This window comes from Passer montanus, unplaced genomic scaffold (genome assembly GCF_014805655.1).
Source record: "Passer montanus isolate IOZ18808 unplaced genomic scaffold, ASM1480565v1 scaffold54, whole genome shotgun sequence".
NCBI lineage: Eukaryota > Metazoa > Chordata > Aves > Passeriformes > Passeridae > Passer > Passer montanus.
Window position 1 is genome coordinate 1,660,108 of NW_024370374.1, and position 20,773 is coordinate 1,680,880.

The window sequence follows — 20,773 nt, forward strand, 5'->3', positions numbered from 1 at the left end:
CATCTAGTTTCAATTCCCTCTGCCATGTGCAGTGATGCCTTCCACTAGACCAGGTTGCTCAAATCCTCATCCAACCTGGCCTTCAACACTTCCACTAATGGAGCATCCCCAGCTTCTCTGGGCAGCCTGGGCCAATGCCTTGATATCCTCACAGTAAAGAATAGAACAGGAAGTATATTTCCCTTGATATCCTCACAGTAAAGAATAGAACAGAAGGTATAGTTCTTCCTAACATCTAATCAAAACGTATCCTCTTTCAGATTAAAGCCTCTTGTCCTATCACTCCATGTCCTTGTAAAAATTCCCTTTCCAGTTTTCCTGTAGGCACCTGTTAGGCATTGGAAGGCTTCTGTTTACTTCAGTTTCCTGTCAAGGACCTCATTCTATAAGAATACCTAAGAGAAATTTAATACTTTTTTAGTTCTTCCAGTCTAGGTTTTTTAAGGACTCTTTACAGTTTATTAGAATTGGGCTTGAATACTCCTATTGGTGTTCATGCTTTTCTTTGCTAAGCATCAAAACCATATTAATTCATTTAGACTTCCTAAAAAAACTTCAAAATTGCACCAGCAGTGAAACTATTGCAATATGAATTTTGCCTTGACAGACAAAAACTTTCAGAAAAACACCTCAGATATTCTGCAGATTTGGTACTGAGATGTAAATAACTATCACTACTTTCGAGTGAATGGTTCATCAAAACACATTTTTAATGCCAGAATTTTACTGTTACTTGGTATCAGTTGGATTGGTATCACTGAGCTATTTGCTCAGTATTCTGTGAAATGAAGTAAATATACATGAATGTTACAGAAAATTTTAGTCCATCAACATAGGACAGTTATATGAAAAATGAGACAGAGTCTTGGTAGATGATGCATTCAGAAAACCTTTGCTAATATATTTGAAGCCTGTTCTTTGGAAGAATAACTTTTCACCATAAAGCACAAATGTTTTCCTGTATGTAAACAGTGTTGCTACAATATAGTAATGCTTTGTCACAGAAAATGTCTGTTCAAGAACTTAAGTGCTTTTCCTCCAACTTGATTTTTGATAATGGAAGCAGTTTCATTGAGTTCAATGTGTTTTATAGCACCAGACATTCCCCTGCAAGGAAGAAGACAATAGTCACTTCTAACCACCATTGCCCGCTTTCTGTCAACTACCCAGACTTTCAGATGCCTCTGTAATGCATGTATTGATGGGAACCAGACACCCTCTAATTCAGAACTGTAGCTCTGTTTTTTCACTTATTTAAACTGTAACACTGATGGTGCTGAAGGAAGAAGTTGCCTAGTTGTATGAGCCTCACCATCTTCCATGTGATTCTAATTCTTCAGCAATACACCCTATTAGAGGTGCCATCCTAGCCTCACGTTTGTCATATGTTATTTTGTGTAATTTCATTTTTAGTGGCAATTGCAATTATGAAGTTTTTCAAATCTTGAATCTCTTTAGTTGAGAATTGATTAATTTGTATAGCTGTACTGAAAAATAATTTAATAAGTAACAATATAAAAATGCTAATGATGTGAGAAATTTCTTGGTCTAGTTCTATGAGAAGTGTCTCTGCATCACATAGGGTCAATGTTCAATCTTTCAGACATTGTCTGTGGCCATGTTTATTGTGAGTGGTATTGTATCCCATATTTAGGAAAAAATCCAAAAAGTTACTGAATTCTAGCAATTTCTTGCATCTTAGTAATTTTTTTTCTCTAGTGAATCAGTGATAATTCCACTTGAATTTTGCAAACTGATAAAACAGAAGGATTATTTCTGAAGTGAATTCTCTGTTGCCAGACTAAAGGATCAAAATAATGGTGTGATATGTGTTTGTGACAGTGACTGGTGTTAGCCATAAGGAATGTGCTGAAGTGTAAATTATGGACTGCAATTCACAAGAGACTTTCCCACATCTGAGCAAGCAGTTGACTTCCACTTTGAACCAAGTTTGGTTTTGGCTAATGAAATTGTGACTCTGGTGATAAATCTGAAAAGAAATGCCTAATCCTCTTTTAAAATTCAACTACACAGTTCTTTACATGAGTTGGGAACTGAAAATTCCAAGCTTTTGGCATTTCATTTGGCAGTACAGCCTGTGCCTAATGCTAATACACATCACATTACACATTAGCTGTCTGCTGAGGACTACAGGCTTGCCTAAGCTCATCCCCTCATCTGTGACACATGCTGGAAGGACTGTCATTACCCCAGCAGAAACCAAGTTAACCATCTTTATAGGATTTACACTAAACAGCATTTATGCGTTGTGGCTATCCATTAAGCTATGCTACAATCAGCAGAGTGCAGGAGTTCTTGTCAAGAAAAAAAATCTCTGCCTGGGATTGGACTCCAGAAACCCGGGAGCATGGAATGGTGTTGAGGGAAAATGCACTTGAAAATATTGTGTTGAAATAAAAATGTGTTGCTCTTTATCTGAGAAATGAGGATTTTGTCCAATTATTCTGCATGTACAAAATGTATATTTACTTAATCAGAATTTCCAAGAGAAGAGAAAAGTGGCTAGTCCAGTGTCCCTATCTATGGCTCCCTTTTCAAACTGGGAAAACAATGACTAGGCTGGTTTTTTTTGCAGGTACAATAGCAAAAGAATCCTTACTCCTTTTGGTTGCATAGTAATATATTATTAATTTCAAGGCTGAGAACTGCAGGAATCTGCTTCCCTGAGACAGAAAATTCTGGCAGAGAATGTATTTCCTTCAAGTGAACAGGCTGGGTTTACATACCTCCTAGGGAAAGAGAGAGAAAAATATTTCTCTTTATTTACTGAACGTTTAAAAGTATCTTCTGAACCCCTGCACTCCATGAATGACATATACATTATTTAGAGCCAGAAATCCTTCCACTCAGGGTGCAGGCTACTAGCCTGACCCTGACTTCAAACACCAATCTCCCAAAATGCTTTCCTGCTGCGTAGTTGCATATTCTTGTGAATTTTCCTTTTATATTTCCACAAAAAGACATGGAGAAAAAAAATCTGGAGTTACCTCCTTGTATACTAGTAGGTAGTATAATTTCATAAGGTGTCTGCATGCTGCAGGAATGTTTGGGTGTTTTCTAATTTGTCTATTTATGCCCAGTTAGATTAATGTTGGCATCTCAATGTTTAAAACTACAAAATAATGTTCAAACTGTATTCAGAAGTCAGACAAATGAGCAAAATTATTAAAAGACATTTGAATACCTTGAATTTTCCAGAGGGATATTATGGCATAATATTAAATGTGTTATAGTATGGAATTAATTTTGCTATTGATATTGAATTATTATAAAGTTGCATTCCCATCAATGGACCACATTTGACCATAATTTTTTTTTTTCCTCAGGAAAAGCAAATCTGACCCAACCCATATGTATTACTTGTAAAAATTCTGTTCTTTGCTCTCTCACATGAAAAAATGCATTGGAGATTGCATCAGCTTTTTTTCTTGATTCCCACAGGCACAACAGCTAACAGATCTGGAGCAAAAACTATCAGTTGCAAAAGACAAATTGGAGAACGCAGCCCTTGACAAAGTAAGAAGTGTCATGTAATGTAAGCGTGTTTACCTGTATCAGCTGTGGATGTTTTGGTGTAATTTGACAAAAACAAATGAAAGCCTTGCAGTTATTTAGATGCATACTAAGTTGCATCTGAATTGTACCTGAGAGTGATGCTACTGAAATCAGTGGAATTAATTATGATACATGAAGTTAAGCATATCTGCAAAGTTATTTAAGAAGAGGATGGTCAAATTAGAAAAAAAAACCTCAAAAATTTTTTGCACTGATTTTTAGTAGATTTAGATGTTTATTGACCTATAGTTTGTGCTGACAGTAGACTTAGTGTCTGTCATAAGTTTATTTACACTAGAGCAGTTTTCTATTTCCCACCATGGATCCTTAGAATTCTTACAAATTTTGTATTACCAGGCCCCAAATACCAAGAATAGTATGGCCAGTAGGACTAGGAAAGTGATTGTCCCCCTGTACTCAGAACTGGTAAGGCCACACCTCACGTAGTCTTCAGTTTTGGGCTACTCACTTAAAAAATGACATTTTGGAGTGAGTTCAGGGGAGGGCAGTGAAGCTGGTGAAGAGCCAGAACACGTTTTCTGAGAAGCATCTGAGGGAACTGGTGGTGTTTAGTCTGAAGAAGAGGAGGCTCATGCTCATTGTTCTCTTCAGCTGTCTGAAAGGAAACCATTGTGAGGCAGGGCTTGGTTTCTTCTGCCATGCCTCAAGTGAAAGGATGAGAGGAAATTGCGTTAAGTTGTGCCAGGAGAGGTTCAGATTAGAAGTAAGATATTTTGTTTTCACTGCAGAAGTGGTTAGCTATTGGAATAAGCTGCCAAGGAAGGTGGTGGAGGTACATCTCTAGAAGTGTTAAAGAGGCATCTGGATGTGGCACTTGGGTTTAGGGGTGATTAAAATGGTGCTGTGTTGGCAGATGGTCTTAAAGGTCTCTTCCAGTCTTGATGATCTGTGGATCTAGCCATGTGATAGGAGTACAAATAGATCAGGGGAATATGAAGACATGCATCATAATCGGGCAGTATTTTGGCCAGTAAGCAGCCTATTTTGACCACAATCACATCTATGCAAGATTATAGAGAACTTTGTCAAATTACATCCCTGGTTCCAATAGTGTTTCCTTCATGTGTGCTTTCCTGATGTTCCCTTATAGATCTTCTATCAGCAAAGTCAATATTGAATTATGTTATCCACAGGATGGAAACAAATTTACTTGTCCTTCTTTTACCTTTGGAATGGCAAAATTGGAATGGCTGCAGCTAAGGAAGAATGAGCACTGGACGGCAGGATTAAGAGATGAGAGGATGAGAAATTATCCAGACAAATTTCTGGATGAGAGGAGAGTGATTTCAGATTGGTGCAATCTGCAGGAAGCAGTAGGGTCATATCAGACTAGATTGACTGAGTCCATATCATCATGCAAAATTAGACAGTCTGCTACCTCTGCCCATTTAACTGTAACAAATCATGATTTATGCTGTCTGTGCAGTCACTAACTTGAAAAGTTAAAATCAAAGACATGTTACATTGAAAAGAAGTATGCTGGTATCTTCTGCTACCAATTAGAAATTAAAGGGTCCTTGAGTCAAATGGATAAATGGATGGGCAGGGAAGTTTTGGAGGAATTTAGGAATAAAAAGAGGATGTATCATCTTTGGAAGGAGGGTCAGGTCTCTCAGGTAGTTTTTAAGGGAGCTGCTAGACCGTATAGGAAAAAAAAATTAGGGGGGGCCAAAGCTCAGTTTGAACTTAAAATGGCAGCTTCTGTAAAGGATAATAAAAAATGTTTTACAAATATATCAGTGGTAAAAGGAACGGTAAGACCAACCTTTGTTTTTTATTAGATGTGCCCAGAGAGTGCTGGTGAGCGCTGCTGCATCCAGCTGGGGCCAGGCACCAGGGCTGTCCCTCAGGGCCCTGTGCTGGGGACAGCTCTGTTCAGAGTTTTATTGATGACGTGGATGAGGAGATTGAGTCTTTCATTAGTAAATCTGCAGACAATACTGAGCTGGGAGCATATGTTGATCTGTTGGAAGGTAGGAGGCTTTGCAGAGATACCTGGAACAGTTGCATGGATGGGCAGAGTCCAGTGGGATGAAGTTTAATGAGTCCAAGTGCCCAGTCCTGCAGTTTGGCCTCAATAACCCCCTGCAATGCTCTGGGCTGGGGACAGTGCCCATATCCCTGGGTGTGTTTAACAAAGCCTGGATATGGCACTGGGTGCCAGGGCTTAGTTGAGGTGTTGGGGCTGGGTTGGACTCGATGCCCTTGAAGGTCACTTCCAACCCAGTGTTTCTGTGAATTCTTTGAATGATTGGCTCAGTTGTAAAACTCCTCTCCCCAGGGAAGGTGTGGGGGCACTCACATTGACACAGGACATTCAAAGGTCTTGAGGGTATTCATCCCTTCTGATGGGGCATAACTGTGCTGATGTGAGAGGCAGCTGTCATGCCTTAGAAGGTGTAGTAAACCATCAAAGATACCCAGAGTGTCCCCAGACTCTTTCTGGGACCTTCCATTATCCACAATGTTGCACCAGACAGTGTAAACTGCTCCCTAAGGAGAGGTACTCTGGGCACTCACACATAAGCCTAAACATTGAACTCTGTGTTTTGTGGCCTTTCCCTCATCTCCGAGGAAACAAGACTGTGAATATCACTTTGACCAATGGACATCACAATTGCAACAATCAAGTCTCATAACTGGATCCATGGGTGGTGATACCCTTCCTTCCTTCCTTCCTCCCTTCCCTTCTTGGCTTTTATATTGATGTGTTATTGTAGGCAATAACCAAAACAGTTATATATTTGCTTTCCATTGCAGCCAAATTATTCTAAAACAAAACCTGTACATATATAAAAAACACAAATAATTCTGTCATTTTTCACTCTAATCTGCCCCACGGGATCTATCAACAAGAACCTGAGTTAGCGACTTGCCTTAAGGGGCAGGTCATAACATGTTCCATCTCCTATTTCTTTAATTTTCCCTATTGTTCTCTGCATTAATGGTCTTTCCATGATTGTCTTTTGTCCTGCTCTTAAAATACACTCTACTAATTGGCTTTGTTTGTTTTTTAAGAAACACTCAGTTTTTCCAGTTAAGAGATACAGTCCCTGCTTTCAGTTCAGGGGAGTTCATCTGATGTAAAACAAGATATTTATCATGTTCTCAAAAATATTTGCTAAGAAAATAGACTAAAACGTGCTGTGTGCCATTGCTTAGGATTAATATGACTATGAAATATTTTTATTTTATATGTAATATTTCACATACTTTATATGTAGTGTATAATATTATATACATGTTTTCCACCATATATACATATGTTTTCCACCAGCTTTTGCCATGGTATACCTTGATTTTTGTACCTTAAAAAAAATCTTTGATGATTGAAATGTGAACATATTCTGTATTTACAGGTGCATTTTTAATAAAAAGAAAAAACCTAGAAATTAGGTGGTTTTTTAATGTCAAATGCTGGTAACTCCCCCTGAAGTGAATGTAAGAAGTTACCTCAGTGGCTAACATTTGACACATGTCTTGCTTTGATGAATTAAAGATTTAAATTATTATTTCCTCACTGCTGTAGTTATGTTATTGTTCTTGCTCTCTCAGCTTATTTCAATTACAGACTTATATTTCCATTAATATATCTATCTGTGTTTCTGGGAGTAAAATACAAATGTTCTAACATGAGTCACAAGCACTTCACCACTTAGAAGTTTTATTTTGGCTTAATGGACAGTAGTGAGTCTGGACAAATATATTTTCAACTGTTAACAAGACCTATGGTTTTTTACTATATAGTGCAAAAGTATAATACGCCCATGAGGGAGGCCATCTTGGATTATAATCTATCTATAATGTGGAAAAATACAAATTATTAGAAATGCTATAGACAAAACTCCATGCAAAGTCTGTGTCTTGCAATACTTACGACTTCTCTGTAGATGTTACTCGTGCAAGGCTGGACACTGTGATATTTTGTAGATTGTATTTTTCTTTTCAGAAAAAAAAAATTATATTTAAGTACTGTTTGCAATAATCAATGTGGATAAAACTGCATGGAGGGATGGGAAGAGGTGCAGTGACTTCCTAGGCAGTTTGGTGTCTAAAGTACAATAAAATAAAAACACTGCTTTAGTCTTAAATCCTTCCATCACTAAGAAATAGCAGCAGCTACTCATAAGTGTGTGGTTTAATACAGATAGAGAAAGTAAGCCATTGTGTTCATCACAGCACATCTTAGAGAAGTGATGGTTTCTTGTTTTCCCCAGGAGTCACAGCTGAAAGCTCTGAAGGAGACTGTGCAGCTTTGCCTGTCTTCTGTTCTGCGCAACCAGCCTCCCACAAGGAGTGTAATCTCTTCAAAACCAGCTGAGAAGCTGACTTCCTCAAATACAAAGGGCTCCAAAGTTCCATTTCAAGTGACAAGCACCAAGGTATGATTTCACTCTTGGGTGGGGATTTTTTTAAACATCTTTGAAACTTTGTCCTGTAAGAGCATCAAACTGAAACAAAGGAGGATTTCAAACTCATTGGAAGACTACAACAAATTTTGAGGGTAATTGTAAAACTGTTTCTGATGTCAGTAAATTGGTTTTTTAGTTGGGAAGCAGCTACATTTTACTGCGTAACAAGATTCTATCATTTGGTAAACGGATTGTGTCTGCACGACAAATCTACAATGAAGATGGATTTGCATTTAAAATAAATGAGGGTGCTAATTTGTAGGATCATTTACCTGTCAGGCACTCAAAGTGAGTTTGTGGTAATACAGCACTAAACAGTAATATGGGGTTTGCTTTTTATCATGGTTTCTTTCAGTGGAAAAAAAATTATATTAAAAAAACCATAAACTAATCTGGGACACCAATCAAAATTGTCAAAATAGATCATTGAACTTGACAATAGGAATCAAGTAATGTTCCAGTCTTGCAAGATGAGAAGGGCAGTTTCAGAGAAAGCATGAGGAAAGAAAAAGATGAAAACTGGTTTGAGTCAATAAATTCAAACATTATAATACAGTCAAGATTCATGTTGATTAACAACTGTCCTAGTAATTTTCATCTCCAGTGTTGCATTTTGTTCCTGAATTCAACTGATTGAATAGATAGATCTAGAAGAAATCTGTAATTTCAGTGAAAAGAAAGTTTTACAGAAGAATTACTGAGGAATACTTCAATGTCCCCGTGTCATTACAAAACTGAAATAAAAATAGGAATTGCTAACTCATAGCCAATTTGCAATTTGTATATGGCAGCTGTTGGTATTTACTGTTAGTGCACAGGCTGAAGCCAAAAATTAGTAATCTTTCTATATGTAATTAAAATAAAATTTCAGAAAACAGAATATAATTATAAAACTGGATATCACATCGCTACTCTTAAAATTATGATTGTCGGTTTATTAATAACTTTTGCAGGAAGAAACCATCATTACCAAAAATTATTACCTCTGGAAAAAAAGCACTGTATTAATTATTAGCAGCACATGGGTATGATAGTGTTCATTTAGATTAAGTTCATTGGATCTGTGTTCAACAGGATGGCAGACTTTTCTTTCGTAGGTCGTGCAAGCTGAGCAGCACTCTGAGATCTCAGGAGCTTATTGTTCCTAATTAATGTGGCTGTAGAATTGTTCATCTTGCTCTTATTGTCCTTTTCTTCAAGTTGGAAGTGTTTGTGCCTCTGTCATGAGAGAAGTACTGAAGGATAAGGGCCAGTTAGACAGTATGTTTGTTTAAGACTGGTCTGGAGTCAGAGCCTTTGGAGAATTTGGGGTCTCCTTGGTGTTGCACATAGGGACATGAGAATACATAATAGGGATTAGAATTAGATTTTTGATATTTGACTGAAATAGAGTATTCTTCCTTTTTTTCAATTATCATAACAGATTTTGTTTAATGTACTTGGTAAAATGTGTCAGTACTTCTGTACTATAGCCTTTTGAGAAGCCAGCCTCTAGTCCTCTGTATCCAGAAGTGCTTGAGTAAATTAAACTGCCTCTTAATATGCAGTTCTGATGTTTCTCTGCACTTGGCATATGCCATGAAAATGTCTGAAAGAATAATGGTCTGCAAAACTCTTCTTCCACACATTGACAGCTCACCTTATTAAAAAATCGGTGTATTATCTGTGATTATAAAACTAATGAAATCTGCTACTGTGAATAAAGTTGTTAAAGAATGATAGTCAGTCATCCTCTGCACTTGAGCTGTATAGGTGTTTTTTTATTATGATACCCTTTCTTATATATCTTCTCCTTGGCTTTTTTTTTCCCTTTGACAAAAACCATTTAACTCTTAAATAAAGATGTATAGCTCTCTTTTTCATTATTATTAGATTTGCATAAATATTTTAATACAGCAGCCTAGTATTTGGGGGAGGAGTATAAATGTATATGATTAATTAAATGTGTTACATACATAAAAGTGGGAACTTAAGATGAGCAGCACTTACACATCTTGTCATGTCTGATAAGCAGCAGTTTCACCTTCAGGTAACAAATGATAATTTGTCTGGTAAATATCTCAAGATATTCTCTTCCAGACTAAAAATGACTTTCTAAAATGTCAAACTTACTTTAAATCTATGGAAGGATAAATCATACAGTGTACGATAGCTGTACCACTTGGGGGCAGTTATCCCTGGGATGGGGTTGCTTCCTCATTTAAAAAAAAAAAAAAGTTTCCAAATAAGTAAGTTGTATATTTGTATTCATTATTGGTAACCGTGATACCTGAGAGCTTTTTAGAGATCTTTAGCACAAGAACCTGATCTAGCAAGGATAACTAGGAAAGCAAGTTACCACATTTCTTGACAAGAAAGTACTTGGGCATTTTGTTTTTTTCTAGAGAATGTGATATGAAAAAGAATAAATTAGGCTTAAAAAAAAGTTTCTTGACAAGAAAGTACTTGGGCATTTTGTTTTTTTCTAGAGAATGTGAAAAAGAATAAATTAGGCTTAAAAAACATGTACAAAGCAGGGCATTATTAAGTGTCTGAATCAGTGCAAAATAAAGTTGTTCTGGATAGTTCATTAATCTGGAAAATTATGTATTAATGAGAAATTATTGCATTTAAATCAAGGAAAAGTAATCTTAAAGTGATCAAAAGCAGTATAAGTCTGAGGTCTGCTTTATGACATGTCTTCAATAAATTAATATTTGCAGAATAAGAATGTGAAATACAGAATTTACCGTGTAAATTGGCACTAATATTTCAGTTCAAAGCCATTTTGCCTGTCATGTACCTGTCATAAGACAACACTAGTGCCAAAAGTACACATTGACAAATGGATTTAGGGTGCTGTGCATACAAGTTCAATGACACAACTAAAATCAAGCATAACCAGAAGGCAGATCATTAACCCTTAACCATGAGATTTTTATCTTTCTGTGTTATTGACACTTTTATTATATAGTTTCTTTTGCACTGTAATTTCAGTAACTATTCTATGTTCTGCCAGTGGAAAATGCTTCAGAACTAGCTGAGAGGTGGATCTGTCTTTTGTTGTAGCACTTTTCCTGCCTCATTCCCATTACAGAGGTGGTGATGAAAGAGAAAAATGAAAACAAAAGAGGACTGAAACTCTGCTTTCCTTTTTATTCTCCAGATGAATGCCTAAAGACCTGGGTACTTAAAGAGTATAGTTTAGGGATGGAAATCATAACATTGACTGGGCTGCTAGCCATGGGAAGTGTGGGTTGGGGTAATCAGAGAATCAGAGCACTGCTACTGAAGACCTAGTGATGCATTTTCTGCACTTAGTCTTGGCATGACAAAAACCTCTGTGAATTTATGTGGAGCTAGAGGAGAGATTGCATTCTTACTCCATTTATATTAATTCCTTTTTCTGAAAAAGGTTAACATTACACCTTAAAAAAACCACAAAAATTGTAATAATATCTTTGGCTGTGCAATGTAAAGATGCCTGTGCTCCAAATACAACAAAATGAGCTTTAGCAGCACTGTGGAAAATTAATGGCAAGCCAAAACCAAAAGTGAAACAAGAAAATTCCATTTCCAGTACTGAGCTTGAATACAAAAATCATGGGGAACACAGTGATACCAAAATAATAGGGGATAACTTGTTCTGTAGTGTTTTTTTCATAATGCAAAAACATCGTTCCATGTATTCCCCAAATGAATTTCTTGTTTACAAATGCCCTGCAGGCTTTGTGTATTTTGTGAACTGCACTATTCTAAGAGTGGAAATGGACTTGAATTTCAAAATGTAAACAATATCACCCATTCCCATATTGTACATGACATAGGTTGAAAGTCAACCTATGAATGCCACATGAGAGTCCTCGTATAATGACAAAAATACAGGCTGAATGGAATGGGACTTGATGATCTCAACTGTCTTTTCCAACCTAGTTACTTCTGTGATTCTGTAATTAGGGTTATTATTTGAAAATAGTTGTATGCTCACAGTTGGGGGTATAAATAACATGTGACCTCATAAATTTATTTTAGAAGGGAAACCTAACAGGCACAAAGTATTATATATATGGTTTTATATTAGATATATAATATAAAAACGTCTAGATATGGTGCTTGGGGACATGGTTGGGTGGTGGACCTTGCAGTATTAGGTGATGGTTGGACTTGATCTTAAGAGGTCCTTTCCTACCTCAGTTTTCCTGTGTTTCTGTTTATGGTCAGCTATGAGTGAACAGCAGGAGTATTGAGGGCAGTGTATGGGTTTGTGCTCCATTTAGGGCTTAGGAGCCAGCTGCTGGTAACTCAGAACTTACTGACTTCTGTTGCCTCCAACTTTACTTCTGTCACAGTTAGTGATATCACCAAAACCTGCAGTTTCAGTGACCTGTAGATAGTTTAGTTTAACCAGGGGATTAGAAAACTGTACTTAAAAAGAAAAAAAGGCAATTACTAAATGTAGAGTCAGACACATTCTGCACTGTGCAGCAATGACATGCAATCATGCCTAAACATTACAAGAATAAAATGGCATTGAAAAATGGTGCTGTCCATTGTTTTAGGATTTAATTTCAAAGACAAAGAAATACATGTCTCCTATGATACTTACCTCAGAAATGTCAGGTACTGTGAGTGTCTGTAAGGCTAATGGAGAAAGAATTTTGTTTTTAAATAGATAGAAGGTAATTTAATTGCAAACACATGACTAGCATGACTTATTTATTCATGTAGTCTCTCCTATTCTGCTTTTCATAGCTGCCTTTGGGCTAATAGAGTCTTATTCTCATTATGATCATCTAGACAGCAGCTATAATCCTGTATTAACGTTAATGGTGGTTCACAAGGTTATGGCAACTCTAGTTCATATCTTTTATTTCTGGAATTTACATTAGATTATGTTTTTGCTGTTGCCTCATAAAGATTCCACAGAACTTTTTCTACAGCCCTTTTTCTTCTGTTCCTAATTTTTAATAAAATTTTATTACATGCTGGAAAAATGTTTAACACCAGAGACCATGAAATTGTAACCTAAAGTTCTTTGGGTTTATTACTTACTCTACAGAAGTCTTCATTATTAGTACATTATATTGATAGTAAATTAGCTCTAGATGGGTTTTTTTTTTTCAACTGAATACAATCAAGGGAAATGGAAAAAAGTACCGTAGCTGGAGTTGCCCTTTACCCCAGGGTTCAACTCTGAAATTAGCAATGTGCTAATGGGTTAAAGAGGTAGCTGTTAATTGTTTATTGCTGCACTTTTTGAGGCTGTTAACTGCAGATCTGTTTGCCTGTAAATTAAAATTACTCCATAGCCTCACTCCAAATATCCTTTTTTAATTAACTCTTTACCTCTCAGATGTTTCAATAAAGTCTCCCACAATCTATTACATAATGTGTCTCAAAATACTGTGGATTACTGCTTGACAGTGGTTGAAAAGGTGTATGTATTTACAAAATTTAAATACACACATTTTTAGTCTGTATCACACACACACACACACACACACACACACACACACACACACACACACACACACACACACACACACACTATCCTTTTCCTTCAAGTTTTAACTATCTGACCTCACTGCTCTTTGTTGCAGAGTGTAAACAGCTGGAGTTGCCCTTTACCCCAGGGTTCAACTCTGAAATTAGCAATGTGCTAATGGGTTAAAGAGGTAGCTGTTAATTGTTTATTGCTGCACTTTTTGAGGCTGTTAACTGCAGATCTGTTTGCCTGTAAATTAAAATTACTCCATAGCCTCACTCCAAATATCCTTTTTTAATTAACTCTTTACCTCTCAGATGTTTCAATAAAGTCTCCCACAATCTATTACATAATGTGTCTCAAAATACTGTGGATTACTGCTTGACAGTGGTTGAAAAGGTGTATGTATTTACAAAATTTAAATCTATTATGTAATGCTTTAAATAACATCAAAATCCAGATTGTTAGGTATGGTGAAAGGTCTGACATGGACTTATGGATTAGCATTTACAGTATACATTCAGTTTACCTGATTTTGCTTCAGTCCAAAGCCAGGACCCCAAACTAGAGCAGCCTCAAGTTTGCTGTGATGCTCAGCAGATTTCTGGACAAGCTTTTTCTCTATCAGAAACAAAGAAGACCCCGTAATTACTTTTTAGATGTTATTATTTTAGACAGACCTTTCCTCACCTACTCACATCAAGTGATTTTTTTTAACATTTCTGCTATAGATTTTTTTTAATTTTTTTTTTTTTTTTTTTTTTTGCATGGTGACAGCAGAGATGATTGGTAAAATGTATACTATTTCTAATTTTAGTTGAAGTTGCATTCAGCAGAAAAATAGTAATATATTTTTCATCTTTTGACTTTCCTAGGTGATGTGTTTGTTATATGTTTTGTTAAAAAATATGTGCATGTGAGCAATGACAGTAAGACTGAATTTATCTGTCTTTGCAGTTGCACATTAGTAACCCCATTTTCTTTTTTTTTAATATTAGCATTTTTTTTCTATGGATTTTCTGTGTAAATGAACACATAAAATGTGCAGAGGAGCTAACAGATCATTTTAAGTGGTTTACAAAATAGAGTGTAATTTTGAAAGTACTCCCATGGGAATTTTGCTACCCAAAGATATATTGAAGATTTACTTGAAAATTATTAATGCATGTATCCTTTATAAAATATGTATTATTAATCTTAGAAAGTTTGCCTTGATATGTGTATAGGCAGCCAAGTGGGAAAATTAGAGAAAGTTAAAACTGTTTTATGTTAAGACAGTTAAGATCCTTTGATTTGAGCAAAGGTGTGGTTTGGAAAATATTCATAAAGAAAATATTTATTAGGCATTTTGGCCTTTATTAGGAATTTTCTAGTAACTTGATTAGAAGTATTGCATTTAATCATAAGGCATAAGAATTGAGGAATGAACTAGTGATTAAATCCAAGCCATTTAACTTCAATTTAGGCCTGAGCAATGTAAAATAGTACTTACTGCCTTACACCTGGAATTTCATCATCTTCCAAAATGGTTAATCTCCCCCTTTTTCTACATTTATTATTTTGTGCTAAAACAATAGTAGATAAAATGCAAAACAAGAAATAGTTTATTAAATGTCATTAGTCTGAAGGAATGTGCTCTCATATAATGGAAAAGCAGACATTCATGCAACAAAAGACTTCTAACATCAAGTGTATTTTGGTTCAAATCCTTGCAAGTTATTTGGATGGTGCTCAAATTGAGTGTTTGAAGCAGTGGAGAAGTATAATTAATTACTATTAAATATTTAATAATTACATATTTTGAGGTAATTTATAAATTATTTATTAAGTCCTTTTTCTCTCATATATTTTGAAGGACAATAGTCCATATCTCTGTTGGTGGAACTGTTGTTATGTTATTATATTGTCAGGTAATTTTTTATAAGTCCAACTGTTTAGAAGGGACTTAAATATACAGGCAAGTAGAGGATTTTTAAAAAAAGTTTTCCTTTACCATACTTAAATCAATAAAAAAGCCTCTTTTAAAGCAGAATTGTGGAAGAAAAGTCAAAGCCTCAAAAGGAAAAGCATGTGTCCAAGTGACCCCATTTATGGAATTCAGGTCATGATTCAGAAGGATTCCAGATTCACCAAACTGGTCTTCCTAGGGTCTGTACCTTGTCCAGAGTTGAGCATCTTTGTCTTTGCCATCCTGGAAATACAGATGTTCATGTCTGTGCCTGTAACTTGAATAGCTGTTTCATTCATTTGGGAAGACTGTAATTGCCTATAAAGTGTATTCTGGTGGTGTGTATTATTGCTGCTCTGAGTGAAAGTAATGTTATACAGTGTTCATTATCCCATGGATAATTGCTTTTTCCTTTATGATGGCTGTAGAAAATGAAGAGTGTTGCTGAATGAATGTGTTTATTTGGTGGTTTCAGTTTCTTAAGTATTACAACATCAACCTCCCCCACACAACTGAAGATGCTCAGTATCTTAATAGTTATAGAAAAGAAAGTTCCTTTCCCTACAGTGAAGGATGAAGGGTGCCTCTTTTAAGACTTCAGAAGTAGTGGAAAAATGAAGAAGAAGGTGTATTTATAAATGTAGTTTATATATACATATATTTGCAAAAGAATATACCCAAGAAAAAATGATCAAAAAATGTAGCTATTATTAAGGGAATGTGAAATTACAAGGTTAGCTATAATCTAATATAGGTAATTGACTTATTAAAACTTACTAACAAGGTTTTTTATCTAGTAATAATATTTATAATATGCATGAGTATTCAACAAAACCATATGTTTTCAAACCTAATTAATTCTATTTCCTTTTCTTTCAGTTTTAGCTACAGATAAATTAAAAAAAGACATTTAGAGCTACTGCTAAGCAAATGATTATTAGAAGAAATCTGAAGTGAAATGATCCATATGAAGTGAGCTAGCTTTATTCTGGCATTAGACATAAGTGTTCATGAGCAACTAAGCCACTAAAAAAAAAGGTTTGCTTTTGACCCTCACTCTCTGATGCCATATTTTGGAATCACTGATAGTTGCTTTATGCTGTGAATTTTTAATGTCATCATATGCATTAAGGACAGAAGTATCCCCTGTGGACATCTTGTCTCACCTGGCATAATATTTGACACAAAGATTATCTATACAATTCTTGATGTATAACCTTGAAAGTTTTATTCTACCATTTTACCACTTGTATAAAAACTCCTAGGTAATGCTTTCATCTATGACCTCAGTAGTCGAAATTCAGCAAAAAAGGAGCTATAAATATGTAACTCAGACCTTTCCTGTTTTGCATGCTGAGATCCAGTGTAGCAGAAGTCCAGATTTTGCCTGTTCGTTCACAGACATTCATTACGGAAAAAAAACCCCAAATTAAAAAAAATGACTAGGTAACTCTGAAATCCAATCAGCTGGACAGAATTCTAACCATCCCTTATTATCTATTAACCTGAAGCATATTTTGGTTTTTAGATATTAAAGAGCTGAACAGATAAAATTTTACAGGACAGTAAATTTCCTTATGGAATATTTGAACATCTGATATTGTATCATCATTGCTGACTCCTAGTGCCACCTGACTTTGCTGTCTACCCCATTACTATTTATTATTTAAATAGGTGAGTCAGGCTCTTTCCAAACACGTGGAATGATGCAGTTTTTATTTTTAACAGCCTGCATGGAAATGTCTTTCCCTGTCAAGCCAATATATCGCAACTGAATTCAGTGCAGCCCTGGCAAATTACGTACTGGCATGTAATCCAGGCAACAGCCAAAAACACTGAAGAAAAAGGACACATCAAGTGTCAAGCCAAAAAACTTAGGCCAAAGTTAGTAGGAAAAATGTGATTAAACAAACAGTGTTGAAATAAACATGTTAGTAAACACTGTGTCCAACAGCTGCCTCTTTCCCTTGTAAACCCTGTCAGCTCTTTATAATGAAAATTTTCACTATCTTAATGAAATTTGAGTTTAGACTGCCTTTCATTTTTCATGTTTACCAGAGAAGTCATTAAGCACAAAATCAAAAACAGTGGAAAGGTTTGAAAGGTAGAGATATTAAAACTTAAGGTCTTCTAATTATAGTCCGACATTTTTATTTCATTTTCTGCATTCATTTAAGATTTTATAATGACAGCTACTTGCTTAATTTTTCACTAATCACTAAATGCAAAGGATTGTAGGAGTACATGTATTTTGCAGAATGACTTTAAAAAAAATTGTATTTATGGGAATACGAATATAGATCTTAAGGATTTATAATTTATCAGAAAATACACTTGCCTTCCAGAACAGAAGTGCTGGAAGTTACCAACAATGGCATTCATCTTGGCTGACTTTATGTACAAGTACTAGTGTGCTCTTTTATTTAGGCAGCAGGACTGTTCAAATTTGGAAATATATGACGGCATTCTAGTAGAAATGCATTTTTTTGTAGTTTTAATACATTTCAAATAATTAGTAGAAGGTAACTGAGAGCTTTACAATTGTTATTTTTCCTTTCATAAATTTATGTTCCTGATACAGTAATAAAGTACAAACAATAACCCCAGCTGTCTGTAATTTAGCTGTCCTTATCATCCAGAACAGTCTAGCTCCAGCTGATGGAAACTGGAGCAGAAACAGCTGAATGAGGAAAATGAGCAGCTTAGCTTCTCTCAAGCAAACTCTAGCCACAGCAACATGCCACTCCATATTTCTGATTATCAATGCTTTATGCAGCCTTTGCTGCCTTTTTTAGAGTTTTCCAGTTCATTACAAAAGCTCTCAGCAGGAATGTAGGTGCATATTGCCCAAATAATTTGTGAATACCCTATCCCTGGAAGTGTTAAAGACCAGCTTGGATGGGGCTTCGAGCAACCTGCTCTAGTAGAAGGTGTCCCTATGGAAGTGGGACACTTCCATAATAAGAGTGGAAGGTGGCAGGGTGATTGAACTAGATTACTGAAGATCCTTTCCTTTCCAATCCAATTCATTCTATGATTCTCTATCAGCAGACCTCTAGGCATATATGGTCCTGAGCAGATCATGAACTGTGCTTGTTAGCACAGCTAATAGCTCATCAGCATAAAGGAATTAATTTCTCTTATATAGGGTCTAAAACTTCTACACCCATCCCTAACATCTGTGAAGTACTTCTTTGATTTTTGGCTAGTACCTTCAGTTGCTTTACTCCCTTTTGCTGTGAAGCTACATTTAGTTCATGATGTGTTCATTTAAGTATTAGAACTTCTTATGTATCACCTCTCCTGTATTGTAGCTCCTGATGTGAAGTCTACAATTGTTTAAACATATACATTCTGTTTCTTCTTGAAAATACAAAATTTCTTCTTCAACTCCTTGGCATGCATTTTGCCATGAAGGAATGTCTTATTGAAATGTCCGTTGCTAGGTCAAACTAAAATTATTCTGGCTTCAAATAGGATGCTTGTTCTGTATTTTTTTAATTGCAAGATCTTTATTCCTGGTCCAAATGAAAGGTGGTTTTTATTATTATTCATTGTTACCCAGATCTATGACCAGTTAAGTGCAATTAGAATGAAAAAAACCAATGGTTACCTGTATGTTTTTAAGTTTCTTACTATCTTTATTTATCTGTACTGATTTCTGCATTATTGTCTTTCTAATCAAGTAGTCTGGCTTTGAATTAGTACTGAAATTTCACAATCTGTTCTGCTTTGCATGTGTATAGCAGTATCTCTGTGCTTGCACAGCAAACAGCAATGATTCTCACACAGCATGAAGAAAATCTGTTCCTCTACCAACAACAAACTTGTCATGAGTTTTTCGACACAGCTGTTCTAGGAAGAAAAATTAATAAGAGGAGAATTATTCAGTCATTTCACTAATACCAATATTGTGAAACTGTTTTAATCAATGAATGTTAGATTAGAGATGCCTCCTCCCTGGATCAGAATTCTATTAGCTGCTCATTGAATCAAACAGAGAAGAGAAAAGAAATGTGTTTTCATATATACATATTGTATATATGTATATAGATATGTATATAGAGGTAGATGATAGATGGATAGATAGATAGATAGATAGATAGATAGATAGATAGATAGATAGATAAACAGGTAGATAGATAAACAGGTAGATAGATCTATCTGAGGTAACCAACTGCCTTCTTCACCATTTCTAGTTGTGAATGTAATACCATAGTTTGAACTGTCATAATAGCAGTAGTTGTAGCTCTGAATCATGAGACATTTGGAGGGAAAAAGAGTGTGATTTCATGGTTCCATGCTTTATCTTCCTTCATATTTCTGTCATGCTATGGCAGAACACCCCCTAGAGAATCACAAGGGTAGACAGAAGAGTTTAAAGTTTAACTCCCACTGCAGATCAAGTGGAAGAAAAAAAAGTGAAAAATCATCACAAATGCATGATTTGAAGCTTAAGCTAGCCTCTGTAGAGTTGCATAAAATTGTTTCTGTGTGAATTTAGAGCAAAAAATAGCAGAAGCACATCGCCTAGCTTTTTTTAAAAGGTATTGACTTGCATAAAATTCTGTTGAAAGGCAGTAAAAGTGTTACATAAATACCAAGAGCAATTTAACTTAGCCAAGGTGACCCTAAAACTTCAGACAATAATACTGTGCCTAGATATTTACAGTATATTTGGTGTACTATATCACACATGCTAATCTGAGATCTTCAGCTACAGCAAGCAAGTCTAAATCTGTGTCAGGACCTGTGTCCAGATATATCATTTAGAGATTAAAATTTATATAATATTTATTGAAGAAGTTTTGGTGGTTGGTTTATTTTTTTTCTCTCAACAGTTTTTTTTCCCAAAATGCTAGGAGGTCTGGAGAAATACTAATGGGGATAGGTATCATAGCTTATGATACAAACATAATACAAATGAAACTCCAGGTTGTCCAGGTTCACCCTGCTGCTTCACAGTTTGTATTGTACAAATGATGTGCAACCTGTACTTTGCAGTTGGATATTTATTAATTTTTTTAATTTTATTACAGTGTATTTCTAAAGTTTTTCTGTTCCTATGCAGAACGTAAACCACAGTTGATTTTTATTTATTCCCTTTTTTATTTTACTTTAGATGTGTGAAGTCTCAGGAAGACAAAAATGTATTCATTCATTTTTCATGTTCAGGGCCTGAAAGAAGACTTGTATGTGTTTGGAGATGGAATTATTTCTATATTTTGCCATAACTTTCTTAATTTTGGTGGACTGCTGTTTCATTTATTGCCCCTGAGTAGGGTAAGTGCTGTAAAATGCAGCATGGGCAACTGAATGAAGAAAAGCTCTATTCCTGTTATTTGCACTAAT

At 35.5% G+C, this 20,773-nt stretch overlaps 1 protein-coding gene across 2 annotated transcripts in view; it reads left to right on the forward strand.

Annotated features, from left to right (window-relative positions):
* Positions 1-20,773, forward strand: part of LUZP2 (leucine zipper protein 2) — a 150,689-nt gene that overhangs the window by 111,736 nt on the left and 18,180 nt on the right. For both annotated transcript variants that reach the window (XM_039725107.1, XM_039725108.1), the window contains 2 exons: positions 3,463-3,537; positions 7,815-7,979. In XM_039725107.1, the coding sequence (XP_039581041.1) occupies positions 3,463-3,537; positions 7,815-7,979 (240 nt within the window). The remainder of the gene's footprint in view (positions 1-3,462; positions 3,538-7,814; positions 7,980-20,773) is intronic.